Genomic DNA, 11,711 nt, shown 5'->3' with positions numbered 1-11,711 from the left:
CACCCCTCCAACCCACCCCCAATTTATTAATTGTCAATCTTTAATTGCCAGAACAATAAAATTTTGCCCAACACTGACTGAGATACTTCGGTATAACGTTAAAAGCGCAGCTCCGCAAACCGTTGCGTGGTGAGGAGCAGTATGGTAATCGCCTAAATTCTCCATCCGTACATAAGTTTTTTTCCGTACATATCTTTATTAGTCATACACCATCTGAACTAACACCTCGTTGAGACCAATTTAATGCGCCCAAATGCGATAGTTCTGATCTAAACAGTTGAGGAGTTGGGTAATCTATATCCTAGTTACAGCATCAGATCAAGGTTACCATATTATTGTAATGTCATCGGATTTCCATAGTTTACCAAATTTCAAGTCGATCGGAGAAGTGGAAATAAAATAAATATTCATTTTATGACTGAGATACCTACATTAATTCGTCCGGGGAAGAACAATGCCGTACAATGCTAAGAATGCTCCCAGTGAAATAGGGCCTTCAAATAAAAAAGAGCTCGGTTCTGTACAGGCATACAGATACACTGACAAAAGCTTCAAACTTATAACTAAGAGTGGTTTGCACACTGCAATTTTTAGCAGCGATTCAAACGCGCGTTCGTGTAACGCGCGATTGCATCGCGACACTTGCGATGTAGGCGATAGGATCGATGAAAACGCGGGCTGCATCGAGACAAATCGCGATTGCGAAGCAATCGCCTTATAATCGCAAGTGTAGCGATGCAATCGCGCATTTGTATCGATGCAGTTGCGCGTTTGAATCGTGTTTGTATCGCTGCTTAAAGTTAAGCGTGTGTGTAAAGGTAGACGATTAGCAACTTGTATTGAATTTATATTCAATTATTTTTTGTGAAATTAATCTACTAGATTGTTATAATTATTAATACGAAATCGAACACTTAGAAAAAATTATAACAATCTAGTGGGGTAATTGCACAAAAAAGAATTGAATATCAATTAAATACAAGTTTCATTACGGTTAATAGCGACTTTTCTAGGCAGGGCTGGTAGCTGTAAAGTTACCTAACTGGGTGACGAAATACTTTCATAGATTTCTCATAGATGGCGCTACGGCTAAAAAGTCGTTGAAAACCTAATACAAAGATCCGACAACAAGCACATAGAAAAATTTCGTGAGATCCGCTGGTTCGTTCCGTGGCTTAGTTGGCATAGCGTCTGGCGTGGTTTGCTGGAAGACGTCGGTATTAATAATTATAATAATTTCCATTTTCTTAGCTTTGGATCCCGCTGGCCCTCTATGGGGTAGAGATAGAGACCGCATTGTAGAAACTGACGGCCAGTATGTCGAAGTAATGCACACGAACACGGCCATGTACGGTTTCAGTGATCCATGCGGAGATGCTGACTTCTATCCAAACGGCGGCTCAAGCATGCCTGGTTGTATACTAAATTCATGCTCGCACAGCCTCGCTTATGATTACATGGCATCGAGTATAAGGCACAATCATCTTCTTGCCAACGAATGTGACTCACTGAGAGACGCTACGAGGAACAGGTGCAATGGAGAATTGAATCCGATGGGAAATAGTGATTTGTTGAAAACACGGTAAGTGTAGCATTTTAGCGATCACAGAGTCTTTAAATTTAAAGCCTATTAAAAAATCTCCATCAAACACCTCACGACTAGACTAGTCTTTTAACCCTTTAGTCTTGAGTCATGAGAATAAAACTGAACACTTGTGAGGGGAAATCTTTTAACCGCAGAAATTGAAAATCTTAAAAGGTTTATTTAGAGTCTTGTTAATAAAAACTTAAACGTCCAGTCTTAATTTTAGAGTAGAGTCCTGTAAAATGGAGTCGAGTCCTGCAAAATGTGTCGAGTCTTTTTAATATGCCTGAAAACAGTCTCTTTCATCACTAAGCATTTTGGATAAGGAACTTATAACACAATATACCTAATACTGTTCCTTGATTGTGAAATAATGATGTTTTTGACACTTACAAGTTTTTGTACTAATAATGCGCATTAGGGATTCTCCACACTTACGGAATTGGCGTGAGCTGGTTGAAAACGCATTATGTCCGTATAATAAGAGCGAAAACGACTGCCACAGGGCCTTGTGCGATTTCCCGTCCGTTAAGTATGGTGGGTCCCTTATGATTGTGTGAAGTGTTTTATACTATACAATACGTTCATAATAATCACATAATTTTTTTTTATCTTTTTCAGGTCTGGCATTTTCAGAGTTAACACAGAAAGACGTTATCCCTTCTAAAAATTGAAAATCTACAAATACATATTTTTTTGTAATTTTTAAGTATATTGAATGTCATGTGGTTCCAATCCAGCCGGATCCAAGGATTCTTTTTTAAGTGTTCAATCTCGATTTTTCTATTAATAATTACACAAATTACATATTTTTTTATTAAACAAGTGTATGCTTCTATACTTTACAAACCACTAACTGTACCTATCCTCCAAATTTATTTGCTTTACCTGAAACAAATATATTATTTATTTTTTGGATATATGTTAGTAACATAGTTTTAAAAACTTTCGCAAGTAAAAAAATTTTTTTTATAAAGTTTCTCACTATACTATTGGTATATATCACAGACCACATAAATACTATATATAGTTATTACTTACTACTTTTACATATATGCATGTAAATATATATCAATACTGTGCCAACACAATATGGCTTAGGTTTAAATATTTTAAGTCCATTTTGTTCATTTTAGAGGCCCAATATTATATGTAAATCGGTTGTTTAGGACCACACGATACAGGCTTGCCTAGTGAGGGGACCGCGGTAATTGTAAAATTGTTGCCATGAATCTTTTTTTTTATATAGTTAAACTAATAAAAGTAAGTAGCATTATGTCAGCTGTGAAAAACACTTTTGATACTGTTGAATTTGTAAAAAAAATCCATATTAGAATGTCAGCAGGTCAGAAAAAAAATTGGTACGTGTACTACGAGGGAATAAAGTATTGAAAGCTCTGTTTTAGAGTTTACAATTGAAGAAAAACGAAAACTTACTCGTCGTTTTTTGGCCATAAAATTCCTAATAATTGGCACGAACAATCTCAGATCGCCATGTGATTTTGGGGCTTTCCTCAAACTGACAATACAGGCCATTATGACACAAACGGTACAACCAAACGCAGTGAACCACAGATAGGAAAGTCGATAAAGGTAGAACACTTCCCTGTAAAACGAAATTATTTTTATTATATAAAGTTTTTTTAAATTATTTGTGACAACAAACAGTAATACATGAAATATTTGTTATTTACAATTATATTCCTCTTAAAATATACCTATATTGCCAGCAGTTTATTAGAATTACAATAGGTGAGACGGCTATACCATGATAAAATGGTAAAAGTTGTATATAATTAGTCAGCGGAAAAATAAAAAGTCTAAGCAGCCACTGAGCGAAAATTAGTCATACATAACGTTTCAAGTTCTTAACTTTTCACGATTGTCAAAATGAAGCTATTTTTTCGAATATTTTGGCTTTTTTCAAACAAACTAACATTTAGGGCCCTCTACCGGCTAACGGCTGACTGAGATGGTAGTAAAGTCATCAACCACCCCATTTTTAACCGACTTCAAAGAAGGAGGACTGTTTGTGTACATTTTATGCGATTACTCCGACATTTGTGAACCGGTTTCGATGATTCTTTTTTTGTTGAAAACAGGGTACCTCAATAGTGATCCAATTCAAATTTGAAGAAAATGTATCACCTCTAACGGTGGCAAATTAGGTGACGAATTCGGTTTATTGGATTTCATCTACTTTCTGTGATTTCAATAAAACTTGGCAAATAGATACATCAAACATAGCGAGAGCGGAAATGCAAACTTTTATGCTCATTTCAGTGTGCCAGGGTTCATATCTGCCGTCCACTAACTATAACGCGATTAAGTGACAAATGGTCAAATATCCGTTTTAAATAGCAAACAATAGAGCACAAAATTCTCTTTTAAAAACAGTTAAAATGAGTTAACGTATACGACTTATCGGAATTTACCTAATGATTCATAGCTAAAATATCATTGAACAATTTCAATATTCTGAAACTAGGTTATGGTATTGTATGATACCTCAAAAAAATATTTTGTCACTTAGCCGCGTTTTAGTTAGCGGACTGCAGATATGAACTCGTACAGGGTCAAGAGCATGTCGCGTTCTCGCTTACGACAAGAACGGTCCAAAGTACAAAGTGTCAAGCTTGACGTGCTCTTGACTGTATATTACAAAAATTCCCGCGCCCGGAACGCTCCCGCGGCCGCCTCTGTGCGGCCAGAGCAGTAAGGTCGGTTTTTTTTATTTAATTCACTATAGTTATAAAAGTTATTAATTTAAATACTTGTTTAATGTACGTACCAAAGACGCTACATTGGTTTATTTGAAAAAATTAATCCTATGCAGAATCCTAAACAGATAATGGTGCACATTTCCTCGTGGTATTTTTGTTTATAACCAATTTTAACTAAAAATTCGTTCATTTTAGGTACCCTGTATTATATCTTTACCTTTCCATTGATGATATTAATGGTAGTAGGTACATAAGCGTCCACTTAAAGATTACAACGCGGCCAATCCTCAAGGATGTGTTATATAGATGTAAAACGTTTCATTGAAAAGTGACCTAAATAGCAACACACACATTATCGAAGACGTGATACGTAGGCGAGTAACTCACTTGTCCGTATGATGTTCCTCACTCAACGGCGGCGAGTATGAATAGGTACAATTGTGGAGGAACCGCGGTTTCTCCTGGTAAGTGAGATGACCTTGAGCTTGCGCTAACTGTGATTGCGCTGCAATCCACCATGAGCAAATTAAACCGACAATACCGCCACTTAAAGCGCTCTGAAATAGTTTTACAGTGGTTTTACACTTACCTTGCTAGACTGCCTAGAAGTTAATATATAAAATTGGGCTCGAGACTGCACCTTGGGGAAACCTACATCAACTGTTCATAAGAAGTGACATCTGGACTCTAGTCTTCATTATGGTGATATATTATTTATAGCAGCAGTAGAGCTCCTTGTGAAAGAGTTCGCCAAGGAAGTACTGCCACGTTACGTATTTCTGCAGCCAAGCAGTAATGTGAGCATTACTGTGTTTCGGTTTTGAAGGGTAAGGGTGCTGGTGAAATTACAGGCACATGGGACTTGTCAACTTATGTCTCAGGGTGACGAACGCAGTGGTAGTGACCCTCAGAACTTTGCGATTTAAAGCTCTGAGTGGCACTGTAACTGTTATGAACAGGCGTGAAGCTTACCATCAGGCGCATAACTTGTTCGTCCTGCCACTTGTATAAAAAAACTAAATAATTATTTTCCATTTATTTTTAAACATCTGTAGATGAGAGGTAAATAACCTTAAGTCCATATTTTGGAATTTAGATGTTTTTACAAACATATCTTTTGAATGTTAAAAATCATACAATGGTAAAAGATATTAAGTTCTATTGTCATTTGTTTTTTGTATTACATATTTTATTTGATCTTAAGATTGATTGTAAATACTTGATTAAAAGCCTCATTCTATTTAAAACGATCTGTAGTAAATATTACTATTTGGTGCTCAAGGCTCTTTACCTCATAAAGAAATATATTTACACTCACTGTTGCATCAATAAATGGCAAGAACAATCCCATAAGAAAAACTGCTACGAGTGGCCCTAAAGATGCTGAAGACAGGCTCATAGTAAGTTGCAGTACCGAACCTAGCATTTCTACGATGAACACTAAACCTGTGTAACAAGTGCAAAAACCGAATAACGTAAAACTAAGACAGATAAAAACGAAAAGATATTATAGAAGTTTAATTAAGTAAAATTGTCGACTTATTGCAAAAAGTCATTAATTGCCATATAATTTGTATGGCAGTTGGTGACTTCTTGCAATAAGTCGACGAAATATTTCTGTCGTGATGGCCATGACCATACAAAATTGTCAATCGGCAACATGAAACAATTATATTACGGCTATTTCTTAATATTGAGAAGGTTTCGTAAAAGTAGTCAAACTTACCTAAACAAACGCATCCAAGTATGACTACTACAGCACGAATCAATATTTGCGTCTGTCTATGATTGAGCTCTTTAAAAAATGGCTTCCAAAAATCTTCAAGTACCACAGCTGCCATTGAATTCAAGCCAGTTGAAAGAGAACTGGAATCAAAAAAGAAATTTAAAAAAAAAATTTATGCAGCACAACAAGAAAAGATTGAAAAGGTTTGTCTAAAAGTAAAGTCGTATCTTTATTTAAACTGCCTGTCTCTGTGCTGAAAGGTTAGCATGCTGATCTGCCACGCAAAGATCCCGGGTTGGATTCCTGGGCCGAGAGAAATATTTGTATGGCCTACATATAATCCTCCCGTGAGTTTGAGTGTAATTTGTCAGCCACAAATTACATGTATGCGTGTGTCCATGGCACCCGCGTTTTCCAAATGCGGGGCTATGAATGTTATTGTATCTACACGAAACAGAGGACTATTAATTACTTTTAATTACATTTTCTTATACGAAGCTATAACTCAACAATTACCTGAGAGCAGCGCTAAAAACTCCAGCTACAAAGATCCCAGGCATACCTTTCCATTCTGTCAAAAGATCCATCACTAACAGTGGCAATATCTGGTCCTTTGCTAAAGCCAATTTGGAATCAAGCGGGTCACAATCATAATATTTGGCGAATGCTAGTAGCCCACTATAGCCACATATAATGATGATCAATATAACTCCGCTGAGAAAGCCCCAAACCGCTCTGAAAATTTCAATATGCTATAGAGAAAACGACAAGCAATGATATTATGACCACAACAGTCATATATAAAAAGGATCGTCTATATACAGCCAGAACTATCAAATCCTTACGTCTGCAGCTTAAATTATTATCAGGGATTTAAGTATGCCCAAGTGTAGGAACAGAGAGAGAGAATCAGAGAGAGAGAATTTTACAGCTACCTTTTTGATTGCTTCAGCTCAGGTAATGCTAGAAACCTCTGCATCATTGATTGATTCACCGCAATATTACCAATCCAATAAAAAGTTGCACCAATTGAAACCGACCAAATTGAATGTCTTTCAGTGAGATCGAACCTCAAACTGTGGAAATAAGAAACGCTTTGAATAAAAACCAACCACAAGTCGTTGTCCATATAAATAAAACTTTTTTTATAATATTAAGTGACGGAACGAACAAGCAGTGCGCCTGTTGGTAAGCTACACGCCTGTCCATAACAGTTGCAGTGCCACTCAGAGCTTTAAATCGCAAATATCTGAGGGGCACTGTCACTGCGCGCTGAGACATAAGTTGTCTTGACAACATAGGATTGATGGCACGTGGGACTTGTCCCATTAAAGGTAAAGCCAAAAGCAAAATGTAAAAAATGTTTTTTTTTAATTTACGTCGGAAGTTGAATCCTATCAGTTTCCCAATTTCTCCTGATGACCTCTTGAATACCACCAACGCGAATTGTTCCTTTAACAATGACCAAGATCATGGCTCCAATCATTATTACAGTCTGAATCACGTCAGTCCACACCACTGCCTTTAAACCACCCTAAAATTAGAATATTTTGCATTGCTACTGTACTGTTTAGTCTCCAGCTTTCACTTAATTAGGTAGATTTTTCCGTTGTGACTTACCAGGGAAGTGTAAAATATGCAAACAATACAAACAATAGGCGTTATGATGTGAATATTTACTCCAGTAACTGAAACCAAACAACCAAAATATAAATAAGTAAATAGCGCAACAATACAACAATATCTTAATTTAATTGAGTACCTTGATTGAAAGCTAAAGCTGGTACATATATTACAATAGGAAGCCACGCCATCTAAAACAATTCAGTACATTTATTATTTTACTAATTTATTTAAGTTTGTCATGTTGTAAGAATACATACCAAATAAACAGAAAATAAAACTGATCCAAAAACCCTTAATCGTTTATCGTAGCGGATCTCCAAATACTGCAAAATAATAAAAAAAACTAAGTATACAGAGACAAAGACACGAAATGGTAGTGATCTGACATCATTTAAATAACATACTACTTACCTCATAAGCAGACGTAAGTTTCAAGTCATATAACACAGGTATGAACGTGTAGCAAATTATTAAAGACATCACTGAGGCTCCAATAATATGAAATCCGTGCGGAGTTCCGTACACGTAAAATTCTGTAGGAATGCCTAGCAGAGATATTCCTGAAATAAAACTAAGACATAGACGTTAAACTATACTTTAAACATATAATAATTAGCTAAAAACACTTTAAATACCAATTAACATACTTACCTGGCTACTAAGGAAAAGCAAACAGGAATCAATTTCATATTTCTACCACCCATCAGATAATCTTGCGTTGAGGTCTGTTTCTTTACCAGACCAAAATAAACGCCTACGAGGCCACATATTACTAACATAAACACGAATACTGAATAATCTATTAAAGAGAAATGTTGATAAGACTTTCGGACTTCCTCAACATCGATATCCGACATTTTTGCTAACCTATTTGACGACCGTATAGGACAATATCGGGCCTAGGACTGACTCTCAGTACACTGATATCCGGAGTGTCTGGAATATCTTATAATCTTAAAGTAATCTTCCAATTGCGGTCGTAAATTCCCTGAACCATGAGGCTATTTTTGCATCCACTTTATTGAAGCCTTCCGTCGTGGATTTAAAATAGGTCGTAATATAGGATTGTGATGGTCAGCGTGTAGGTGTATAGCAGCACCGACATGTCGCATAATAGTTTGGAGTGCCAAAGTTAACAACTTATGTCTGCTTAAGTGTAACTAATAACATACACTTTTTTCTGAAACCATGACACTAAACTTAGTAATTTTATAAGTAAATACATCAATGTTCTATTTTAAAAGTAGAAAACATTAAAAGTAAAATAGTACAGAAATAATTCTTTTAATAAATATAAATAAAGAAATTCGTAATGTATCGCGTTAACAAGCTCGTCTCAGCTAATCTCATCACATTCATCGATCATTTTCAAGTTCAATGAGGTAGAATTTAAGTCGCAGGCTTCCTGTAAGCAAAAACAAATCGTCATGTATTTCCGTAAAAGTTCAATTCAACATCATTGCACAATACCAAGCTTTTGCATTATCTACCTTATTATTTCCATAAGCTCTAATATAAGGTTCATCAGACGGATGTGGTGGCTCCTTGTAGAACCTTCTCAATTGAGGAGCTAGCAACCTCGGCGCGGGCGGTACATGTGCCTTGCCACGTACTCTATTAATGCGAGACACTGCTGCGCCGACGCATAATGTCACTAATGCCCCAGCCAGTGTGTACCACATGTAGGATACTCGTAGAATGGGATTTACTTCATCACTGGTGAAGATAGAGACTGGTGAGATTACGAGTGAGAAATATAAACGAGCAACGAGAAGGCAGAGAAGCCCGAAAGAAAAACCACTGAATTCCAGTGCTCCAAATGATTCTTCGTGAAAATGCCGAAATATAAAGCACAGAAACGGTGAACTGCATGACATTCTTCAAGAAAATACTGCAATAGAAAAGATGTCACATAAAAAAAATGATAATGAGGAAAAAGCTGTGACATAAGGTCATTGTTCTTTATTGAAGAATCTTGAAAAAGCAAATAGGTAAAAAAAATGGACTACAGATAATTGAACAAAACTTACACTTGTACATGGATGCTTGTGATAGCCTCCGTTGCATTATAGCTATACTGACAACCACTAGTGGTAAGTGTCTTATGGGGATGTGAGATCTGACCACGAGCTATGGCCATTTGAGCGGATAAACACCACCAGGACATAGCTGCAAGACCACTGATACCACCTACAAGGGCTCCCTAGAATTGAAAAGTTGAAAATGAAATTTTAGTAAACTGTCTTAGCACCTTCTAAAGTGTTCATAAATTTGAAATTTGTTTTACAACAGCCTAAAGTATGTTTAATAATTTATTTTCAATAGTTCCAGCTTCCATCGCATATGGTTAAATGTGCAATCTTGTCACTGAAACATTTACCGTAGCATCCACCCAAGGCATCAAGATCCCCATAGTAAATACACCAAGTTGAGGACCCATCGTCATTGCTTCTAAAGTCATCGTTAGTTGCAAAATTGTTCCCATTTTCTCTACAACGAACACTAGGCCTGAAAACCAATACAATCTTAGAACAAACATTCCATAAGAAAATATGTATTTATAAGGTTACAAACCCAAACATAGGGCACCCAACAACACAACAACGCTCCTTAGTAACCAATTAGTTTGCCTTTCAGATAGGTTCTTCTTGAAAAATGGCTTATAATAATCTTCTAGTACAACCGCTGACATTGAATTCAAACTTGTTGATAAGGAACTGGAATGAACATTTATATTATTAGTATCCGTCGAAAGCCTTACTTCGATACGTGGGATAATTTAACAAGAATGGTTTTGCGTACCTAAGAGCTGCACTAAATATACCAGCAACAAAGACTCCAGGCAAACCCGGTATATCGCCTAGAACATCCATGACGAGAAGTGGTAAAAGTTGATCCTTTGCTTTCGCAAGCTGCAAAAAAGCTCTCTTTTATAATAAAACTATCTCAGATTGTTATCTTTAATGTTTTCCGCTAAAATATTAATAATATTATATGAGCATCAAACAGTAATTTGTTCTTATGTACCATTGGTGTTATGATTGACTATACCACTGAAAAATGAAATTATTTCTTTTTCTCAGATCGGATGAGATTTATGGTTGAAAATAAGGTACTTTAGAATCAATTAGTTTTGTGACTTATAGTTCAGAATAAGGTGGTTTGCATTAGACAACCTGTTTGATGATTCATACTATTTCAGGTAGCCGTGGTCATGGGACTTGTAAAGAGAAACATTGACTTGTATGAAAAAACAAATATACGCGATTGAAATCCGAAAAAACATTTTCATTTTCCAATAATAGCAGTCGCGGAAACCTAATTACTTAATTGTGCCACATTATCATTTCAGAAAAGTACGCTGAACTTCGACGAGAACGTACAAAAACTTTTTTGGTCTGTTATAATTATTAATACAAAGATCGAACACTCAGAAAAAACACTCAGAAAAAAATTCCTTCAATCCGGTCGGATTCGAACCGACGTCTTCTTGCATACCGTGCCAGACGCTATACCAACTAAGCCACGGAACGAACCAACGGACCTCACGAATTTTTCTATGTGCTTACGTCGTGTCTTTGTACTTGGTCTTTCAACAACTTTTTTTAGTCGTAGCGTCATCTATGTGAAATCTATGACAGATTTATCACCCAGTTAGTACCTTTACAGCTACCAGTCCTGGCGAGAGATGTCGCTATTCACTGTATTAATTAAATGTTTATTGAATTGATATTCACTTTTTTAGTCGTTTAAAATTCTGCTAACACTTTTTATATTACATCCATAGGAGATCATAATTTTCTTACCTTTGTTTGCAATGGATCACAGTCGTGGAAGCGAGCATATATTAGTAATCCGCAGTATAAACAGAAGCAGTACAAAACCGATATTCCAATACAAAAAAGAAACACTGCCCTGAAACAAAAATATATATATAAGCATATACGAAACGTCAGCAATTCAATGAAATTACCCGATCCACCAACATCGCACACTTTCGCATTTTATATATAATAGGGGTTAAAGTATGAAATTGCCGATTTGTACTGAA

The 11,711-nt window shown here is 36.2% G+C and overlaps 3 protein-coding genes across 3 annotated transcripts in view; 1 reads left to right on the top strand and 2 right to left on the bottom strand.

Annotated features, from left to right (window-relative positions):
• LOC113230106 (lipase member H-like) overlaps positions 1–2,389 on the top strand; it is an 11,106-nt gene extending 8,717 nt beyond the window's left edge. Inside the window, exons 5-6 of the mRNA XM_026463863.1 lie at positions 1,252–1,582; positions 2,207–2,389. Of these exons, the coding sequence (XP_026319648.1) occupies positions 1,252–1,582; positions 2,207–2,252 (377 nt within the window). The 3' untranslated portion in view covers positions 2,253–2,389. The remainder of the gene's footprint in view (positions 1–1,251; positions 1,583–2,206) is intronic.
• LOC113230105 (sodium-coupled monocarboxylate transporter 1-like) lies at positions 2,313–8,561 on the bottom strand. Its single transcript, XM_026463862.1, has 13 exons — positions 8,312–8,561; positions 8,072–8,231; positions 7,918–7,983; positions 7,797–7,848; positions 7,655–7,722; positions 7,414–7,568; positions 6,970–7,110; positions 6,551–6,769; positions 6,035–6,174; positions 5,627–5,754; positions 4,696–4,865; positions 3,023–3,191; positions 2,313–2,473 (listed from the first exon to the last, which is right to left on the bottom strand). The coding sequence occupies exons 1-13, from the start codon at positions 8,515–8,517 to the stop codon at positions 2,438–2,440; spliced, it is 1,710 nt and encodes a 569-aa protein (XP_026319647.1). The 5' UTR covers positions 8,518–8,561; the 3' UTR covers positions 2,313–2,437.
• A 401-nt stretch (positions 8,562–8,962) lies between these two features.
• Positions 8,963–11,711, bottom strand: part of LOC113230069 (sodium-coupled monocarboxylate transporter 1-like) — an 8,962-nt gene continuing 6,213 nt past the window's right edge. Inside the window, exons 8-14 of the mRNA XM_026463802.1 lie at positions 11,467–11,575; positions 10,463–10,572; positions 10,235–10,377; positions 10,041–10,168; positions 9,691–9,863; positions 9,151–9,376; positions 8,963–9,065 (exon numbers count right to left, since the gene is read on the bottom strand). Of these exons, the coding sequence (XP_026319587.1) occupies positions 8,997–9,065; positions 9,151–9,376; positions 9,691–9,863; positions 10,041–10,168; positions 10,235–10,377; positions 10,463–10,572; positions 11,467–11,575 (958 nt within the window). The 3' untranslated portion in view covers positions 8,963–8,996. The remainder of the gene's footprint in view (positions 9,066–9,150; positions 9,377–9,690; positions 9,864–10,040; positions 10,169–10,234; positions 10,378–10,462; positions 10,573–11,466; positions 11,576–11,711) is intronic.

This window comes from Hyposmocoma kahamanoa, unplaced genomic scaffold, assembly GCF_003589595.1.
Source record: "Hyposmocoma kahamanoa isolate Upper Pololo Valley unplaced genomic scaffold, ASM358959v1 63, whole genome shotgun sequence".
In the NCBI taxonomy this organism is placed as follows: Eukaryota; Metazoa; Arthropoda; class Insecta; order Lepidoptera; family Cosmopterigidae; genus Hyposmocoma; species Hyposmocoma kahamanoa.
This window is presented reverse-complemented; position numbering and strand designations above follow the sequence as displayed.

Bases quoted from the DNA above. Each gene is read 5' to 3' on its own strand.
- LOC113230105 (XM_026463862.1), bottom strand. From the start codon at position 8,517: ATGTCGGATATCGATGTTGAGGAAGTCCGAAAGTCTTATCAACATTTC. The intron at 7,984-8,071 runs GTAAGTAGTATG...ATTATTTTGCAG, and splicing joins AACTTACGTCTGCTTATGAG to TATTTGGAGATCCGCTACGA. The intron at 7,723-7,796 runs GTACTCAATTAA...GTTTGGTTTCAG, and splicing joins AGCTTTAGCTTTCAATCAAG to TTACTGGAGTAAATATTCAC.